At 40.6% G+C, this 21213-nt stretch overlaps 1 protein-coding gene across 2 annotated transcripts in view; it reads left to right on the top strand.

Moving 5' to 3' along the window:
- The first annotated feature begins 999 nt into the window (after positions 1 to 999).
- The window catches only part of usp53a (ubiquitin specific peptidase 53a), a 30770-nt gene continuing 10556 nt past the window's right edge, over positions 1000 to 21213 (top strand). For both annotated transcript variants that reach the window (XM_085400225.1, XM_085400224.1), the window contains exons 1-11: positions 1000 to 1549; positions 9715 to 10385; positions 11086 to 11178; positions 11379 to 11513; positions 13601 to 13711; positions 14554 to 14636; positions 14861 to 14945; positions 15423 to 15569; positions 16865 to 17014; positions 18863 to 19031; positions 20101 to 20247. In XM_085400225.1, the coding sequence (XP_085256351.1) occupies positions 10242 to 10385; positions 11086 to 11178; positions 11379 to 11513; positions 13601 to 13711; positions 14554 to 14636; positions 14861 to 14945; positions 15423 to 15569; positions 16865 to 17014; positions 18863 to 19031; positions 20101 to 20247 (1264 nt within the window). In that variant the 5' untranslated portion in view covers positions 1000 to 1549; positions 9715 to 10241. The remainder of the gene's footprint in view (positions 1550 to 9714; positions 10386 to 11085; positions 11179 to 11378; positions 11514 to 13600; positions 13712 to 14553; positions 14637 to 14860; positions 14946 to 15422; positions 15570 to 16864; positions 17015 to 18862; positions 19032 to 20100; positions 20248 to 21213) is intronic.

Below are 21213 nucleotides of genomic sequence, written 5' to 3'. Positions count from 1 at the left end.
TAATTAATCACTTACACAGGATTTATGAGTTTAAACGCAGGTGGTGCGGTGCAGGCACATTTCCGTGTTAGAGAGACATTGGAAATAGTGCTGTGCTATACTGCAAATTTTAGTATCGATTGGATACAGAGTAAATACAGGGCCAATACTGCCACCAGTGACCTTTAAAGGCAGTTTATGTATGGGAGAGCAGTGCGTCATGATCCAATACCAATACTAGCGTTGGTATCGACACTATTGATATTTGTATTGATGCATCAGACAAATCCATTACCAAAAACCAGCATGCTCACATGCATAATCAGTCAGGTTGGATAAATTTATCTCAACCATATACAGTGTGATGTAGTTGTCATGTAGAAAAAGGATAACAAGATGCCTGGCCTTGGTTTAGAGGGTATTAACTGAGTAAATGTCAACGAAATCCAAGCTTCTTGTTTAAATTAATGTAATTATTCTAAATAAAAAAAATATGGTGAGCTTGAGCCATGAAACACGTCAGGGATGAAACACTAGTGTCTAACTTAAAAAAAAAGAGAGAGAGGTTGGGATGAGGGGGGCTTAATTGTACACTCCTTTCATTTGCTTTCTTTATATAACAGGATCAGGCAGATGGTGTTTGGGTAACACCAGCCTTACATGACTTCCCTCCACTCCCAGTTGTTCATAATCATCGCTGTTAGGAATTGCCACCACAGTATTAGTGTAACCACGCAGGTGTAAACAAACCTTAAACGCTGCAACACTTGATCTGCGGGGGGAAAAGAGCAAAAAAAAAAAAAAAGAAGCAAGAACGCGGATATCCTGTGAGATTTATGGGAATCTGTAAAGCACACGTTGTGAAAAAATTTTTATGCACTCAAATATACTTTAACTGACTTTTGGAATATTATAAAGAACCGTCCAAGTGCGCATGTGATGCTGTTTCTAGCGCACTCCGCATTGTAGCAGTAAGCTGCCCCCCCTCCTCACCAGCACCATAAAGCAACATTAACGAGCTTGCCAGCAGAGTTGGCGCTCTGCAAATATTGGAGCGTGCGTGCGCGCGCGCCCTAGCAGTGGCAGCGGTGTACAGTAGCATGGCAGACTGCAGTAAATACAGTGTTGAAGAGGCGGGGTTTGACATCTCCGCTCTGAAAACATCTCTAATCCAGTATTTCAGGTGGCCAAGTCGACCGAGCGAACCATTGCTCACTACCGCCGCGCTTCAGAGAACTGCAGCACAAACGCACGCCTCCTCCAGCCGGAGTGTACCGCGAGTGGACAGACGGGGCTGGTGTGTATCCGAAGTGGAAACTCGCCGTAGGAGAAGAAAACAGAGAAAAAGCCGGAGAGGGAGAGAGAAGTTTAAGCGACGCGAGGCAACACTTTACTTGTCTGGGCGGTGTTTTAGTTCCCAGCGTCTCCCCGTTTGAAGAACATAGTAAGCAGAGACTCATTCGGCTTTTCGGCGAAACTCAACCAAAAGAAAAAAATTACTTCCAACTCTTGTTCAGCGAACTCTAAAAAGGATATTGCGGCACTTTTTGTTGTCATTATTCAGCCACAGGTAAGCGTCAGCTGAAGTTTGACAAATGTACTTGTCTTTCCTTGTTTATGTTTGTGGCAGTACGTGGGGGCGGAAGCTCTACCTGGAACTCAGGTAAGTCGGAAACCAGGTAGGCCTAGCGTTAGTTAGGCTAGCTTTAGTTAGCATAACTTGCTATAAAAATATAGGTGTGGAAATTGTTTAGAAGTTTAGTAGAGTTTATTTGTCGTTTTTATTTTTTGACTGTTTATTTTATTCAGTTTATTATTATTATTTATGGGCCTTGAAATAGGCTCACTGTGAACAGTGAGCTGTGAGTGAGGCTATGAATCGGTCATTAAATATTATAAAATGTAGCATAAGGTCACGGAAGCTGGCGTGACGTTTTTAGTGTTGGAATGCTTTATTTCGTGACACACACGCGCGTTATGTCAGCTTTTCTGTCACACAGTGTGCTATCAGAGGATGCCTCATCACTTTTTATTGCGTGTGGAAAGGTTTCATGTTGCGCAATCATGTACACTTTTGTTTATATCTACAGGAAAAAATTGCTGCTAGTCTGGTTTTTGTTGTTGTTGTTTTTGTTTTGTTTTTTTTTTTTGGGGGGGGGGCGGGGGGGATCAGATCTGTTGTAACAGAACTTCTCTTATGTGGCACCAGTAGACTGGTTTTTCCCCTCTAAACTCATGATAAGACCCTCATCCCGACGAGCCCAGTCCCTTAAGCACAGTGATGATGAGGCGATGAGATCATCAACCCTTTAGACATCTTGCTCACTCAGCCTTCACATTGATGCAAGTGGAACATTTCCTTAAGGACAAAGATGGTGAAATAAACATAAAGGCATGCCGACGAACCAGTTTTTGACGCTGGGCCTTCTGCCACGTCTTTGTGTGCAAGTACATTGAGCAAGAGTACTTGGAAAAACGTGAGCTTTTGAGAAGTACTGTTTACTAATGTGCTGTGTCTTCATCAGCTTTTTAGAAAGATGGTGTGTGATGATAAGCTACTAACCCAGAGGTCTGCCACTTCAGGTTTAGCTTTAAAAGTTTTTTCTTTATGCATTTAAAAAAAAAAAAAGTTGCAGAAAAAAAAAGATAAATTGGGGGCAGGGTCATGATCATGCTTGATGTTTCTTGGCTAGCTGTTGTCAAATGAGGGGCCATTAAGGAAGCAATTGTGAGAGCAGAAAGGCGGATGTTATATTTCAGTCAGATTCTATTCAGCTTTGGATCCTGGCTCTGTGCTTTTGTTCTTCCTTTTCCTCTGTTGGAAGCAGTAAGGAGTAATGGGTGACTCAGCGCGGTGTGGGTGACCTGTTCAGTTTCACAGGGTTGAACACGGGGACCGTGTGTTGGAACGCAGCAAGACTTTGAGCAGGAAGCCCACACAGGAAATGACCGCTGCATTGTTACCCATTCTTAAACCATGTCTGCAGTCTGCAGGGAATTTCAAGTGAAGTTTCACTGTTTTTTTTTTTTCTGGGGTTTTTTTTTTTGGGGGGGGGAGGTATTTATTTATTTTTTTGTTTGTTTTTTGTAGAATAAACACACAGGGTCAAATTTATTGCTTGTTCTTGTACATGCATTGGCTGCTTGTTTATGAATCTGTTTCCTAGTTCTAACGCCTAATTAATTAAACCGACCGAGGGAAGAAATGTTGAATGCGTTCAGTTCAGGGAAATTTTAAATGTTGCTTTAAGAGTAGTTTATGAGGAAGAATTGTGATTCATCCTTACTCTATCAATATGAGTCAGACTTGGAACTTTGTATGACTTTACCAAAAGTGGAGAAGTTCATTTTCAAGTCTAAAAACAGACCCAGAAAATGGGAGTAATTGTCCACTTGTCAAAAGTCAATCTGTTCCAAGGAACGGCTCTAAATTCAGATATGGTTAACTTAACGCTAAAATAGATTTTACACCTGGCAGCCTTTATGAACCGCACTTTATAACAACAAACCCACTGCACTCTTTTACCTCGCTCAGCTATTTTTATTCACTTTATTTGGATCCACCCCTTTTCTTTCTAACATTAGTGTTTCTATGTTAATCTAGCTCCACTATTCTTTAATTAAAAAAAAAAGATCTCATTTTGCTGTCAGCCGGAAATGATTTTCACGTGTGGTTAAAGCACATTTAGAAAAGTGTCTGTGAAGGTGGGAAAGAGATGACGCATGTTATGGCTGTCATAGGATGCAGAGTAGGAGCCGGTGTGCGTGGCCCTGAAGTTATTTTTCTGAAGGGAAAGTTGAATATTTACGAGTTTCCTCTTTAACATATGCCATTAAAATGCATGACACGCAGCGAGAACACGTGTGCAGCAATTGCTTTTTCTACGTGATCTCCAGTAAGGAAAAAGCCATTCATCAACAGTGAGTCACAGCTGAGGAGTAACAGGAGGGAACACGCTCGGCTGTCATCTAGGTGTATAATGCACCAGCTTGACAGGGAGATGTATTGATCTGCATTTGAGAGGAAGGAGTTTCAGAGACGTTAAGCTGTATCGTACTCTGTGGCAGTTCATATTGTAAATTGTGAACGTGAATTAAGAATTAATCCTTACAGCCTTATTAATTAATAACGCTGTAATTTGGGCTTTTGAAAAAGCCGATGTGGAGAGAATTACAGACTTTCGCTACTGGGAACCTGAAAGTCGACCGTTCCAACAATATATACATCAGAAATCTTCTCTCTTTGTGTTGCTGCAATGATGCATTTCTATTTTTGTTTCTTGAAAAAAGTGACATAGTGTGACTCAATTTACCACAGATTGATTCATCAGCAGCTGCTGGCGTTGCCATATTAAGGAGATCAGTTGAATCATTGTTAATGGGGCTATCCATCAACTGATCACTAACTCATAAATTATAGCATCTGACTCTCCACTCCGTCACCCCAAATTTGGACACATTTTACAGATCCTCCAGGCTCGTCAAAGCTGCCACTGCACAACATGCTCTTTGGCTGACTGCTTGAAGGTGCTAGCCTTAGCATTTTCCATATGACAAGGGGAGAAGGGAGTCATTCCTGGTCCTTGTTTGACAAGTCTGAGCCAGTCTTTGTTTACAAAGGAAGACTGGACTTCCTGCAGTTGTGCCCCTTGGTGAAAAAAAGAAATGACTGCTTTTGTTTGGCTCTTCTTTTTGGCTCAATGCTGCATCTCTGACAACTTTTCCATAGTACATTGAAAATCATTGCTGCTGTTGTTTTTTATGGATAACTATTTTATCTAGTAACAATGTTTTCCAATGCAATATTTCTCCTTTTAAATGGCTGTAAGTCAAGGATGTTGCATAACCACATGGATAACTAAACTCGAGATTAAAAAGCAGTTTTTAAAAACAATTATTTATATAATCTGTTCCTAAGTGTTTATTACTTCGATGTTGTTTAAACAGGAGCTTTACTGACCTCACCAAATTCTTTGTAAAGACTGTAGTGTCAGCAGATGAGATGTTTTAAGATACTACTGTTCATGTGTTCAGCTGCTAGTGAGGGGAGGGGCTGTGTGTCAGCTGGAGGAGGCAAAGTACTGCTGGTATGAATACTGTTTCAAATGAGTATGTAATCCATTTTTATTGACAACCCTATTCAGTTATCATGCTTTAGGTAACTACAATATTGTAAAAAGCAAGTACCTTTTGAGTTTTAAAAATGTTGGTATAATAGGTATTGTAAATATCAGTTCTGGTGATATCCCTAAATATAAGATGTAAACATATACTTAAGGATATTTCATGTGTAAAGTAGGATCTGATTGATTATTTATTTTCTGCAGTTTTAAGCGCTGCTGTGTAAACTAATGTTTCCCTTTTATGTACTTTACCTCAGTGGAACTTTGGCACTACGTTTGGCCACAGGTGTGACCTAATTTCCACTTATCAAAGATACTTTGCTGCATGTGATTGAACTCTGCTTCACCTGTGTGTATGTGTGTGAGAGCGCAATTGCTGGTTAATTTTTAAACATAGCCTTTTGTTATCTTTAATCACCAATGTTTTGTTTTAATTATGAGAGGTAATTCAAAGAGAACTCGAGGGAGCTACTTGCTCACAAGGCAGAAACTGGAGGTCAACACGACTGTGTTTTAAAGTGAAGTCAGGCGGTTTTGTGGACTATGTTGTTGGGATCGAAGCAGAAAAGGGAAAATAAGAGAAATATGGTGTAATTCTCCACTTAGAGTTGAAAGCAAAGGGTGTCAACAGCCGTCTTGGCTTACTACTCAGTGATGTAAACTTGGCTTATGGACAATTTTGCCGCTGGCCAGATTCGTTTCCTCCACCTAGGTCTGTAAACAAGAAAGCACATATTTCATATGGCTGCTGTTAGTTGAAATTGATTGTGGGGGATCTGTTTTCAATTTTAAAATAGGTATTTTATCATTAATATCACATAACAGAAGAAGATGAAATACAGCAAGAATGTCAGCAGAGTCATCTGTGCAGGCAGTGTGCTTCTCTCTTTGCTTTCTCGTCACTCTTCTTGGTCCGTGTTTACACGTTAGGCACAGTATGTGCTACTTTAACCTTTCAGGATTGTAGGATAGCCAACCCTTATCTAAAAATGTGCACGTATCCTGTAGTGCCGACACTATGCGGTCTCTGTCACCTGATGTTTTCTGATTTCCTGCTTTTATTTTATTTTATATCCATTAATCCCCTCATAACAAACAAAAGAAAAAGAATAACAGTAATGTTAATTAATTATTGTTAAATAAAGGCGGTGGTTATAAATTCTGCCTGCTTAACTTAAGCCAGACAGCAAAATGTTGATCTTACAATCGTCACAACATTACTGAAGTGTACTTGCTGTCAGTTTTGCTCCTAGAAATGATGGTTTAACATAACTGAGCTTGACAGTTTTTTCCAAATGGACCAATATAATGCAATAACATTCATAGGACCAGAAAGACAGAGCCATATTTACTCATGCTGTTGTCAGCAGTGTCTCAATACAGCACATGCTTCAGCTTCTTTCTCTGTTACATCAGTTTGACATTGAATAATGTAGACAAGGGTTGGGATTGTTTTTGCATTCTGCTAAATGGGTATGGGTGAGACGATAGCCGGATATGTTTGATGCTTGCGTATTATTCCCTGAAAACAGGAATAAATGTACCAGTTCCTAATTAACAGAATCAATAAATGTATAATGGATTAGTAGAGTGCTCGGCCTCTGTCGTCTAAGGTGTAGGTGATTAATTTAATTGTTTTTCCATTTCATCACATGATCACAAACTTGATGTCCTTGTACAGACTTGTCCCGACTTGTGATGTCATCGGCAAAGGTGGGTTTTCCATTTGCCAGTCCAGCCCTGAAGCAAATCCGAAAACAGCAGCTCTTAAGAAACTCTGAGCTTAAGTGATTGCTTTGGAATGCTGTTGCCAAGGAGCCCAGTTGCAAAGTACAACGGCAGAGACATTTGTGCATTTAGTCAGAGCATGTGAAGATGACTGTAAAATACAAAACTGCAGCTTACAAACTTAGATTCTGCATCGAACTGCGTTGTTGCAATGTCATCATACATCGAGGATTCCTAAAATACCACGATGGCAATGTTGTCCTGCAAGTTTCAGCCGAAACTTTTCAGTGGTTCTGGCGACTGTCACAAGAGGGAAGTTTCATTGTTTGTTCTAAGTAGGGCAGTTTTTTCTTCTTCTTCTTACTCTGAATAACAAAATGTTTGAGGTTTATTCTTTGCGACTATTTTTTGGGTCTTGGGGACTAAAATTGGATGAGTCACTGTTGCACATTGTTGCTTCTTTGTACTTTTTGGTACTGGAACAATGAGAACAATGTGAGATATGTAAAGTTACAAGGACATGTCCTGTTACCATTTAAAATGCTACCATGTGAAAATCCCAATAAAGACATCACAACTGAAAGGTTTTGACTGTATGCTGACCTCTTTGGCCATTCACTGATATTAACACCCCCCACTGACTTGTTCAGCATAAACACAGACACTTTTAAGAGGTTTGCTGGATGAATGTGTTCCGGCCAAGATGCACTTTCCCTCCAGATTTTGTTGGTGTAGCTCAGTTTATTGCATCTTCAATTGTTTGTTAAAATGCTCACTACAGCTCAACTCATGGTGGAAAAAAAAATAGGTCAGGGCAGTCTTTCTTTGTAGCTGATTTTATAAAAAGCGTGACGGGGCCAGACAAAGTAAGAAAAAAATGGGACAGAATAGAAACTTGGAGCAGCATTATATGGGTTTTTAGAAATGTCAGGCCACAAATAGCTGACTAGCAGTTTCAGACTGAGCTCTCCTCTGGAGTTACAGCCGCCCACGTTGTTTAAAATTCATTTCAAACTATTTATTTCACTTCAGGTTCACACAGTTGCAATAAAGAGATTATGAAAATTTATCAGGATAACTGAGTTGCTAATTAAAGTTGGTCTGGTTTAAAGTCATAATTCTAGACAAGCACGGTATGACTGAACTAATTACCACACAAACAGTTGAATTTTTGTGTGTGTCTTTATTGGACACACTAATAACTGGCGGTGCAAGCTGAAAAAAGTAAAGTAGTTCTAGTTAATAGAACCTTTTGGTAGCACCAGACTCGGTTATTAATATTGCTGCTGCTAAACTTACACAACCATGTGAAGGAATTTTAGACCATTTGTCCTCCTGATCAAGGCCTTTCACATGGTTATTCCAAAACATGTTTTCTTTCTTTTTCCACCATTTAATTATAAATGTACTTGTTTGTGTTTGCAGTACACTATATATTCTTATATTTCTCCAGCTTCTTACATGCATAAGCGTCAGGTTATCGACATTATCTCTCTCTTTAAAAATACAAAATCAAATAAATAAAATCTTTATATCCTTCCTAAGATAGAAACGTAAGTCCACCGTGCCTCCACTATACTTCAGACTGAAAAAGAGGTTTTTGGGTCCTCCAATCATGATGCTATTTATCCCAGACATGTGGAAAAGCCCATAAACCCATTCACTGGTTTTCTTTTTGTTGACACATGAGCAAAAATGTAAGCTTTGTAGAAATTTCTGCTGTTTTGCCAAAATAACAGGATTGCAAGTTGAGCTGAGTTTGAGCTTTGCTGGCTGCCTGCTCTACGGGAGAGTCCTCCAGTTTTAGACCGTGTGTCTCGGTGCTGATTGATGTACAGCCACGTCTTTAGAACTGCTTTTTCAGGCCTCTCTCCCCATATGTATTTTTAGCATTTATAAAGTGAAAGTTGTGATTGGTGTTTGCAAATAATGCCACAATCTTTGTATGCTTCTATTTCAACAGAGGTACCACTGCATCCCATAGTGAGAAGTCAGAAGTAGAGAAGTACGCAGAATTTATTCAGATGGGTCTTTTAACTATTGTTCGATTATGTTGAGTAGAGAAAGGGAAGTAGTTTTCTGGTTTCAAATTACCGTGTAAATTGAGGACCTTAATTAAAGTCCAGTAACAAGATGGCAAATTAAACTGATCTGTTGCTTTGGATTCTGGTCCCTTATTTTTTTCTATTTAATATGATGTTGGATTATTAATTGGATGAAACATTAACCAATTAACTGATACTGACAAGAGTTAATCCCCTCCAGTGAAAGTGATACATACTGGGGAAGTGATGTTCTGCGTCAGTATTAGAGGGGGGGAAAAAAATCCAGTGTTTCCTCTAAGCTCGCTTCCTGTCTGATGATAGCTCTTTGCACAATTGTCACCATCGCCCCTCCCTTTTTTCTTTTTCTTTTAAGTGTCTTTCTTTTGTCTATACTGTAGAAAATTTGAAAATTCATAATTCTTAATTTTTCTGCCTTTTAAATGAAGTACAGGCTGCAGCCTAGTGAGCTGTAACTCCTACGTGTGTGTTGGCTCTCTGTCTGTATTGTTTAGGAAATAATAAATTTGTCTGAATGTTAATGTGAAACCAAAGTTAGTGCCATCTTTAGTTTGACACGCCTCCAGTGCAAAGGGTGGCTGTAAAAGTTAATATATAAGCTTTCCTGACATGTATAAACAGTCAGGTTTGACCTCAATTTGGAGGTACACGACTGAAATTTCACATGTGACTTCCTGTGGTATTGTTTTGAATCACTCATCCAGTGCAGTAGTGTTAAATGTATGTTAAAGCAGCAAGGCATAATGGATAAAAAGCAGCAAACCACATTAGCTGTTAACGTGTTTTTAAATCTAGTTCTCTTTTTGTTTTTTCTTACACAGCCCGGTCGTGTTTGCTGTCTAACCTTTCGACGTGTGAACTTCTGAGCGGGAACAAGGGAAGAGTCGCCAGGACCATGTGGCAGGATTTTCTTATAGGTGTCAACAATTTGTTCTGAAGCTGTTATGAAGTTTTGACCACAAACAGCACAAGATGTTTGAAATGCGTCCCTTCGTGTTGAGAATGCATCATATTAGATCACTGGTTAACAAAGGCCGGCCAAAAAGAAGAGTTGGATTGTAATTTTTTTTTGTGTGTATGTGTGCGTTTGTGCGCACATGTGTGTTTATTTTTCAATTTTTAATACAGAAGATTTTTAAGTAATTGGCACGATATAAGGACCTTTTCCTTGAGCTGCAGACATAGACTGGACTCCCATGTATAGCAGAGCAGCCGCTGCAGCTTGTGGAATAACTTAGCTTCAGACTGTTGGACAGCTGCTTCTTCAGGGCTCCGGGGATCTGATCTAAGCATCCACCCACCGTGTCATCTGACTATTTCACCTGTACTAAGGCAACCCTACTAACCAATGGCATGGGTCAAGTTCTTCAGGAAGCCAGGGGGCAATCTGGGGAAATCCTACCAGCCGGGGAGCATGCTGTCTCTGGCCCCCACCAAAGGACTGCTCAACGAGCCTGGCCAGAACAGCTGTTTCCTCAACAGTGCTGTGCAGGTTTGTTGACACCTCATGAACATTTTTATGTAAAAACTGCACAAAAATGGCAGTCACTGCTTCTAACCGGTCCTCCAAACTTCTTCAATTTATTTGCTGCTTGTATAACTTTATTTATTGCAGCCCCCCTCTGGGAACATGTTCCACCCTCTTGAAAAAATAACCATTATTTATTTGGAAATTGCAAAGCTTAGTCACTGTCTGTATTTGTCAGAGCTTCCCAGCTATTTATTCATTCTGGATGGTTAGTTTTGTTTTTTTTCTTGTGGGGTACTGGCTGGTGAGTTAGTTCATTATATCAGCCAACGCGCAGTGAGGTCAGCATCGGACGGTCTTACTCAGAGGGTGTGTGAGACAACCGATGAGCTGGTCGAAGATGATCATTACTTTCAGCTTTGTTTCTGTGAGGGAGTTTTTCTCTCACCCACTCCTCGTTGTTATGACCTTGGAGAGTTTATTATTGTAGCATGCCTGCATGTTATGAGCAACTAAAAAGATGTTAAGTTTCATAATGGGGGAAAAATGTGAATCTTTTCTTAATAATTATTTTGTAAATAGGCAGATTGGTACAGAAAATCTATATATTTGAAGTGCATATGAATGTGTTTGCTTGACTGCTTTATCTTGTAAGTAAGAGATATGCCCAACATCTTATGGTGTAAGGGCAGCCTCACGAGCTTCTGCTCTATCCCTTGTGTAGGTACTATGGCATCTGGACATCTTCAGACGCAGCTTGAGGCAGCTGCCTGGACACTTCTGTCTGGGAGAGTCGTGCATTTTTTGTGCATTAAAGGTAAGATGCGATCATAAGCCTATTTAATAAGAGCTGACACTTTAAAGTAACCGTGCAGCTCCTGTTTGTCAGCATGAATGTGTAGAGCATCTGCTCTCATATTCAGACTGTGCATTGAGCGGTAAATGTGACACAAATGCTTTCTGTAAACACAATATGCCGTTGTCAGGGTGTAAACAAGTTCTTGCTCTCTTCTTCAGGGTATTTTCACCCAGTTCCAGCACAGTCGGGAGCGAGCCCTGCCCTCTGACAACCTGCGTCACGCCTTGGCGGAGACCTTTAAGGACGAGCAGCGCTTCCAGCTGGGCTTCATGGATGATGCCGCAGAGTGCTTTGTAAGTTCCTGTGGCAACACTATGGCGGGAGGGATTCGTGTATGTTTGTGTGTTATCCTGCCGCACAGCTCAAGCGAAGCACTGCCATGAAACTGTTCGGCGAGGTCACTGAAACAGCTTCTGTCCCTCCCATCAACCCCAGCCACATAGGCGCTGAATATCATCATGACAGCTTATATAAGTACCAGAGTTGTGTTTGAACCGCTTTTTTTATCTGCTGCCATAGTATGGCACATGAGCTTTTGAAGAATCACTTTCATATGGTCTTTATCGTTCTAGCATATTGCTTTCAGTTTTTCTGCTCTTTTACCACTTTAAAAAAATATTTTCAACTAGTCTAATTATTTTTGTCCCAGTTTTACTATGACTCCAGCCAAAAAGGAAAGGTCCTGTTACCCTGCTTTTAATTTGTTTAAAAAGTTTTACTTTGTCAATCACGTTTGGTTAGTGAATTTTTTCTCTTACAATGTTGATATCTTGTGCCTGTAAACTGTACACCAAAATGGCACAGATGTATCCTGATTTATTTATTTTTTTGTTCCCCTCCCCACGCAACGGTTGTTTATCTATTTAGGAAGTGCAATTACACAGAAATGGAATAAACAAAAGAGGGAATCTAACTTCTGGCGAATACAACGGGGGGATGAGTGTACTCGTGCACATTGGGCTGTACAAGTGTGATTTTTGTCACTTTGCTTCTCCTATAAGTTACAGATCAACCTACCACATGATGAGGTGTTATGTAGAAAACCATATAAACTATATGAATAGTTAAGAAAAAATGGCACATGGGCAGTTGTCTGAAAAATAGTTGGCAAACTATTCCGTTACGAGATGTTCTACCTGCTATTTTGTATTTCAACTAACTACAAAGTTGGCTGGCTGAGGGGGGGAGATCCCAGAAACACTTACAGAAGTAGATATGTAAAGGAGTATGTCCACTTTTGTGTAAGTAATTAAAAGTTTTTGAGAATTCCAATAAATTTCTCTAATTTAAAAATATTTTTATGGATGCATTATGAGGACTAAAAAGGATGATTGTTGGGCTTATTATCAGCACGTGGTTCAGAGTTAGTCAGCATCTGTGATCACACGGGGGTCATCAGTGCACATACTAACGAAATGTAACATGCTGCCATCCAGACGTCTTTCTCAGAGACTCGTTAACTTATTTCAGCAGCACAAAAACCACCACTTGTGCTTTTTCTAGTGGTAAAAGAGTCTGGTTAATAGAGTGGCTTGTCTTGAGGCCAAACATGTTCCCATTAAAAATATTTGGTACGTTATGAAACGGAAAGACAAAGGAGGCCCTGAACTCTTTAGAAGCTTAAAGCCAGTGTCAAGCCAAAATGCAAAACCCCCTTCTTGGTTTTTCTTTTTTTTCCCTTGGCTTTCATCTGCTACAGCAGTTGCTCTCCTTAGTTCCCAAACATGTACAGGGTGTTGTTAAAAGATATGATGCTCTATCTGAACTGTTGGTATCTTATTCAAAATATTTTCATGTTTTCATAGTTACAACGTTTGATGTTTTGCATTTGACTGCTTTACATCATTTAAATGATCTGCAGATTTTTATCTACGTTTTAAATCATGTCCCTGCTTTTTCAGAAGAGGGATTGTTAAACTGAAATTCCAAAGTTTTCTTTGTCTCATGTGGACGTACCATTTCTTAATACCGCGCAGATCTTTGCCCTTGAGCGTTTTCTCTCTAAAGCATTGGCAGCAGTGTGCTGGCAGAGAATTTATGTGAGGAGTTGGCTAGTGTCAGATTAACAGCCTGTGAAGTATAGCCTGTAACCTTTGCAGGCCTACCTCACAGCCTTAATATTTCATAAACTCACAAGCGTTAGAACCAGGAAGGAGCTAAAACGGAGTGGAGCTTCTTCTTTTAACGTGCTCCTTCTGCTGCAAGGTTTACAACACGACTGCTAAAATGGAAGTTTCTGTATAATATGGGCCGTATATTTTATTACACTGCAATCTTTGTCTTGGAAATCGCTGAATTGGAGAGAAACTATAGGCTGTGTGGAATGTTCCCCCTCACCACCACCAGCCCCATACCTGACAGTTTTCCTGTCCTGTCACAGGAAAACATACTGGAGAGGATCCACCTGCACATTGTGCCTGAGGAGACAGATGCCTGCACTTCAAACTCTTGCATCACACATCAGAAGTTCGCCATGTCACTTTATGAACAGGTCAGTAAGAGGCTAGGAAGTAATAATAAATATTATATTCCCTGGAAGCTTGCTTGTTTATTCTGGCTTATCTAAGCACGAGTTGGTTATATTAATTTTGTGTCTTCACTTTGTGTGTGTGTGTGTGTTTTAGTTTGTTTAATCTTTGTTTGCACAGTCTCTACTGTGTTGAGTGGAAAAGCCAGACACACTAGACAGTGTTAGGATTAAGCGACATGCGCACACAGGTATTAATCACCGTCTGAGACAATAGAAATCCAATCAGTCATGTTTTGATACTGGCTCGCCCCCAGTGAAATATAGAGGGTGTTTCTGGTCAGGAGAGTACACATAAATTCCACCTCGGCGCAACACAGACACACAAACACAAGACTCTTCCCCGTGGCTCTGATGCCCATCACTGTCTCTGTCCCGAACCAGTTCTATCTGTGAATCTAACAAATAATACGCCTTTGGACTAAATCCCTCAGGAGCAGAGTCGGTGGATTTGGTTCCACCTCGACTTCAGGGCACCCTATCCTGCAAATATTATAAAGGCCCAAATGAGCATTGCCTCCCTCAAACAGAGGCCTGAAATCGTACGCCTGATAATGTCAGTTGTCTGACTTAAAAGGATACTGGAGAGCTCGGAGTTTATATGTGATCACAGGGAAATAAGCCAAAAATCAAAGAACTGGTTTTGTCCCATTTCTGGAAAGTGACTCTCTGATATGCTAACCAGTCATATGCAGTGCTTACGTTTGCGAAATCACATGTGCACTTATTATTTCGTTAATTTGTTGGTAACTTCTATCCTTTTGTTTGTCGCCCACGTTGGTCACTCTCTCCTCTCTCTTCTGCAGTGTGTGTGCCGTAGCTGTGGGGCATCTTCTGACCCACTGCCGTTTACAGAGCTGGTGCATTATGTCTCCACCACCGCACTCTGGTAAGCCAAAGACAGTATGTAACCTCCTTTAGCACCCTTTTGTCATTTGTCTTGCTCCACACTCTCTTTCAATTATCACAAGGTCAGAACTCTGATTTCTTTTGCTGACTGCGGCATTTCAAAAGTGTGTTTGTCTCTGAGCGTGCCTTATCTTTATTTGTCTCTGCTTGTTCTTTCCTATAGTTCTGCTGACAATGTGCTGTTTACACTGCCTTCTTTCTCAGTCAACAGACGCCTCAGCGGAGAGATGAGTCTTTTGGGGACGTGTTAAAAGCAGCGAGTACGATCGGGGACCTTCGTAACTGTCCAGTAAGTGACCCTTCCAGAGTTTTACTGAAGCATTTACACCCAAAAATGACATTGATGTTGCGTGAAAGAGCAATCTGGAAAACATCAACTTTGTTGACTGGCCTCGCTGCTACTTAGTACACCCAGTACATATCATATTTCATAAATTGGCCATTACTGAAGTGTGAGAAAGATTATAAGAAAGTTAAAATGTCAACATTATTCAGTCTTAGCATCGTTTGACACATTTGGCCAGATGCCATGATTCTTTGGCTCAAACTGGTTTTAAATTACAAACCTTCTAGTACAAAAAAAATCTTATCTTGCCTTATTTAACCAGCAAAATTAATCATTTTTTTCAGTAAAATGTGTGATTTAAGGGCACTCTTTCCAATTAGTACATTTTCTTGGGGGCTTTTTGTGGTCGTAGGCTACTTTCTAACCAGCTGAACTTGTTTTTGTTGTCTTTATCTATGCGTCTCTCTCTCTTTTTGCCAGAGCAACTGTGGCCAGAAGATCAGGATCAGACGAGTCCTCATGAACTCCCCAGAAATTGTCACCATAGGCTTTGTGTGGGACTCCGACCAGTCGGACCTCACTGAGGATGTTATCCGCTCACTAGGGCCTGTTCTCAATCTTTCCTCGGTGAGCAATCTCATGCATTAGTTTCTATATCCTACACATTATGACGTTTTACTGGATTAATCTGAGTATTCAGAGATTTTATTGAATGTGTCAGTATATTTGTGAATTATTATTTATACAACTGTTACACAAGCAGTGCCTCTTGCCCTGCTGTTTTGATGTTGTTGTTGTTGTTGTTGTTTTTTTTTTTTGTGCAATTCAACATATGTGGGAAATAAAGTAGGGATTTATTTCTCTGTAAATCGGGGTAGTTGCGTAAGCCGTCAACTCCCAATGCCCAGTTGGCCCATGCCACTGATCAAAAAGCCCCTGCTGGCCTTGGTCAGCTTGTCAAAAAGCCCCTCCTCTCATCTTTGTGTGTCTGTGTGTGTGCGTGGATCCCTTCCTAAGCGAACATGTCAACTAAATGGATACCACTGAGATGGGGGGGGTTCAGCACAACTTTGTTTTTGTTTTTATGTTTTTTAATTTATATTCATATATTCTTAATCACAAGTATGCACAGCTGGAGTGATGTTGTCTTTTTTTTCTCATAAAAGTCTGCTTTCTGTTTATGTACATAGATCATTTTCAGCCATGTTCACAGTAAACATAAACTATAGTGACACATTACTTAATATGTGCTTGTTAGTGTTTACATCCAACACACGTGGATGAGTTCCACAAGCCAGAGTCGATCAGTGGAGTTGATGTGAGGACGTGCTCATACGAATTACACCTTACATAACTTTGATTTATTTATTTATCTTTTTATTTTGGATTGAAGCGTTTCAGCCACTCGTTTTACGACTCAGACAAAATTAGGACATGGGAAGAATTTTCAGTCTCACCCACCCGCTAATGTGCCACAAAGGCTTTTATTCATTGGGGAGTCACATTTCATGTGACTTTATTGGGCGTTAAAAGGGAGCTTACTGCCACCATCATTTGCTTTGAAATCCATTGTTTGTGTGAGTGAGTGAGAGCCGGAGAACTGGCTGTACAAGAATCATGGGAGGGACAAACAAGTCACACTTTGTATCATTTGAAAATAACACAGCATAGTACTAGGTTACCCCTGTAGCCAGGATGGAAAGATATGCTGCCCCTGCAGTGATTCAAACCAGCCTTTACTTGTACTGATTACCGAATCAATGCTAGTTCATTCCCTCAGACCTTAATCTGTAAACAAATGGAGTAACTGACGCTGCTAGCTCTCTGCATCATTTAGCTGCCTTCCAACTTACTTTGGTGGTGATTTAACTGTGTAATTGATGCATTTGTGTGTGTGTGTGTGTGTGTGTGTGTATACACAGCTCTTCTACAGGGTGACAGATGAGCATGCCAAAAAGGGAGAGCTGATGCTCGTGGGAATGATCTGCTACTCCAGCCGTCACTACTGTGCCTTCACCTTCCACACCAAATCTGCCAAATGGGTCTTCTTTGATGACGCAACAGTCAAAGAGGTGAGAGAGCGTGCACTAGTGCTCAAGTCATGTTAAATGAGTCACATGTGAAAATAAGAAACATATTTATTATAATAGCAAGGAAGTTGTACAGCACACATATGAAAAGTCTTTTTTTTTCCTTCCTTGTGGTATTTTTAGATGTTAGAATAGAATTAGTGCAAGCTTTTTCTAAAGAAGAAAAAAAATCAGAGTTTGGGATTCATGTTATCACTGAACAGATAAGCAGAAGCTGCTACAGACGAGACCGAATGTTCAGTCTCTTATCTCTGTTACAAAGACTTTTTATCGTCCAATAAGGACCACATTGATTGCGCTTCATGAGCCTCTGGTTTGATGAGCCTTTATGGCAGCGAGGAGTCAGCCAAACTCCCAACTTCCTGCCTGATTTCTACTGCAAACACTCTACTCTGTAGTCTCAGAGCACTGCAGTAGTAAAGCACAGATAGCTAATAAAGACGTTTTTATTTTTTTTTATGAAGCTGGGTAAAGTTTAAGGAGATGTGACAATGCTGCGTTACAATGTGTAGTGTGCATGATGTAGAAAGTGGGTTTTGTGTGTCTGTGTTCTGGTAGTTTGTTTGTGCACACTCACTTTTGAATCCTATCATCCTTTAGTTGTTTTTTCCCGTTAATGTTGGATTTATTTTCATGGTGTGTACATGCAAGCATGCCTTCTGTCTCACATCCTCACAATTTTCACGGGGACTGTGGTGCAGCGGCCGGCTGGCTCTGTGTCAATCCATCAGCAGCTTGTGCTGCGTGTGCAACCCCTCCCAACTGAGATGGAGGAGCTAGAGTACTCTGCGCCTGCCAAGTCCATACCTGGAATGAAACTTGCCAGTGTTTCTGTGACTCCCCAAGTCCCAGCCCCTTAATGACTGCTGCAGTGTAGCCCAATTACTGTGTTTCCATTGCATGAAATAAAATTGCACAAAATCCTAAGTGCAGTAACTCACTAGCTGTTCTGATCGGATGGTGGGTCATGGGTAGCTTAAAGACACTTGCATTAATCAGAACATGGCCGATGTTAATGCACTAGTGGTAAATGATATGTAACATTAGCAACAGATAAAGCTTTACTGGTTTTAGCTGAAGAGGTTGGAGATTGTTTTGAAGCTCACAGATATATCTGCTTTAACATTCATTTAAAGATTTTCTGAAAACTGGAGGGCAAAAAAATAGACTTTAAGAGAAAAAGCTGTAACAGAAAGGCAGATTTGGCCAAGAGTCTTAACCCTTAACATGTCTTTGGCCCTTTCAGATAAAAAATGTTGTGCCTCACCATTGAAAAGAGGATCCAAAAATCACACAGATGTGTCTCTGTTTTGCCTTGATCTAACATGCTTTGTCAATCACGGCTTGTCTTCCTCCTCTATATTGTATATGTGCACATTCCCCAAGTCAAAATCCTTTCCCCCTCTGTCTGTGTTCCTTTGAATTGGTTGCTCTTTACCTTGTTTTGCCATCTCTTCCACACCTGCTTTCTCTTTCTCCCCCCTCCCTCTACCCCCGTCATTTGCTTAATTAAGGAGCACAGAAGCATCTGTTAGCCTGCAGCCTGCCTTTGTGGTACCTTTGTGGAGAGACGCGCACCTTACACAGCTTTGCTAATGTGATTGTGTGCTTTGGCCTTAGTGTGTTATATTCACTCACAAATTAAAGCTACACCCCATTTTGTCACACATAGTCTGAAGTTGCATGTGAATTTTATATATATTTATACCCTTGAATGCATGTTGGTTCACTTTGTGCTATCACACATGAAGGTATAGTATTATACGGTATGCTAAAATGTGTTAATTGACCCTGCTTTTTTCTTCTTTTCTTCTTTGTTTCCTGGTGCAGATCGGCTCCCGGTGGAAAGATGTCGTCAGTAAATGTATCAAAGGTCACTTCCAGCCTCTTCTTCTTTTTTATGCCAATCAAAATGGGAGCGCTATCGCCACAGAAGATGCCTCAAAACAAAACAGCAGCCAGTCCCACAGCAAGAACCCCGTTAATGGAGAAGCGCAAGGTACGATGTTTTAAAAATAACCTCAGAGGTCATCATGCTGGCATTTAAAAGCCTCGTCATAGCAGTTTTATATCAGGTGTGATGATGTTGTTGATTGAGTGTCTTTTTGTGGAAATGACACCATCCAAACTCCCCTGTGTGTTTCTCTTTGATATTCCAACTGTCTTTTTCTCAGCATTCATTATGTGGTGTCACATCCCAAATGCCCCATTTGATTATAATGTCCCACCATTAAAAAAAAACAAGCAGCCATTAAAGTGAAGCTGATTGGTACAGATGCCTGTCTTTTTAGTGCAGTGTTGGAGGCCAAGAAAAAGAAAATCTGAATGTTACTACTACCGCCTGGTCGAATGGCAAAGTGTAGCCAAAGTTTTCCGAGTGGTTTGTTTTGAAATGCAAATGTAGTCTCAAGTTTGAGGTGAATGTTTGCTGTGGGGTTTGAAGTGTGGCTTATTTGCCTCTGTAAACCTTTAGCTTGAGTTGAGCACTAAATCTTTCATGGAAATGTATTTTTTAAATTTTTTTTACTACTTAAAATTCTCACACAGCCGGCTGTTTAGTTGAAAAATTTCCATACTCCCTCCGAGTACATTAAAGTAACAAAATTAAAATGTAAAATTTAAATCAGAAGTCGGGGGGGAAAATAAGGAAAAAAACCTCCCAAATCAAATGCACTGTTTGCCTTTGCCGCTGCTGATGTGAACAGCTGAACATCTCTCCTGTTGGGATTACATATCCCTGGATTTGTGTGGTTGGGGAGGTTTTTATCCCTTTTAAAGACCCTCCTCCAGCCCTCCACGCTGGCTGTGCCCCAGGTCCAGGCTGTGGCAAGCGCTCACTGTCCGTCAGAGCTGACAGGGCGCCCGACTAAACTGGATCATCCTCCAAAAATCAAGAAGTAGTACACAGTGTGGATCTTGTAATTGAATTCTGTGTTGTAGTTTCAGGTAAAATTAGTTTTTTTTTTTTTTTATTGATCTTCACTCAACAGGATTTTTTTTTTTCTTCATGGGAAGGACACGCCTACATGCATGGCCTTACCTTTAAAACATTTTTCCTTTCTTTCTAGTCACTGAGTCCCAAGTTTCAGTCTCTCCCAGAAAACTGGACCTCACCAGAGAGAACCTGAATGCTCTGCTGGGCCAGGATCTTTTCAAGAAAACCCCTTCAATCCTCAGCAGGGGCAGCACTCAGACCAGTGGAGGACGGGGAACAGGTAAAGGGGGGGAACGAATATGGAGGGATTAAGCAGCTTTTTTTATTTTATTTCATTTTTGCCTCTATTACAAATTAAATCAAATTATTAGCAGCGCAAACCAACCTGCTACAAACTGCTACACTTTGCTATGTAACCTGTGTAAACCTAGTTTATGGTTTACACACAAATGTTTTGATGTGAATAAGAAGAGATGCAAACAGAGAGGTGAGTCATGTTGTGTGGCAGTTTTTCAGCCTTGAAAAGACTCCTTAATTCATAAATATTTTGTCCTCGGAGAGTGGTGACAAGCACAGATCTGGAACAGCAGCTAGCGGAAGAGATAATTAAATGTCTTTGCTCCGAAACTAAATCTGGCCATGCTAGTAATACAGAAGGGATTAGAGACCCTTAGTGAGGAGAGAGAGAGGTCATTATGCACATGCTTAATTGCAAGCAGAGGGGAGAGTGAATTGAGAAGAGGAGTTATTTATGCGATTTAACGGCGTCTTCTTTGATATCCTTGTACATTCTGCTGGTATGAAGTTGTTCGTGTCCTTGAACAGATCACTATGGGAGAGGATGCTGCAAGACAATGAAATGTCAGCAGCTGCTGCAGTTTTAAGGAGTAGCAGAGTCAAATTTATCAAACTGATTCATCGTGTGGTTAAACTGCTACACTTCCTGCTTTGCGGAATGTGTGGAATCTCAAAAACATCCGCCGCTTTTTTTTTCTTTTCTTTTCTTTTTATTAAACGAATAAAAAATCTGGAATGATATGAATGTTTTGTTTCCTTTTTGTTCTGTTTTTCTGAGATGCCACCTCGTCCTCGCTCGCTTCCTTTTAAAATCTCACATGGTTAACAGCATTATTCCAGGACCAATCGTTGCTTTAAAGAAAGTGTGGGGCCAGAGATGCAGCGCCAGCCTCTGCATGGCCGTGTTTCCTCCCCGCTGCCTTTCCTCTCCCATCAGCACAGCAATGTG

Source organism: Rhamphochromis longiceps, linkage group LG3 (genome assembly GCF_057381845.1).
Source record: "Rhamphochromis longiceps isolate RC_006_pf linkage group LG3, R_longiceps_female_GT1.1, whole genome shotgun sequence".
NCBI classification, from domain to species: Eukaryota; Metazoa; Chordata; class Actinopteri; order Cichliformes; family Cichlidae; genus Rhamphochromis; species Rhamphochromis longiceps.
The sequence above is the reverse complement of the archived record's forward strand: the minus strand, read 5'-3'. Positions and strand labels throughout refer to the sequence as shown.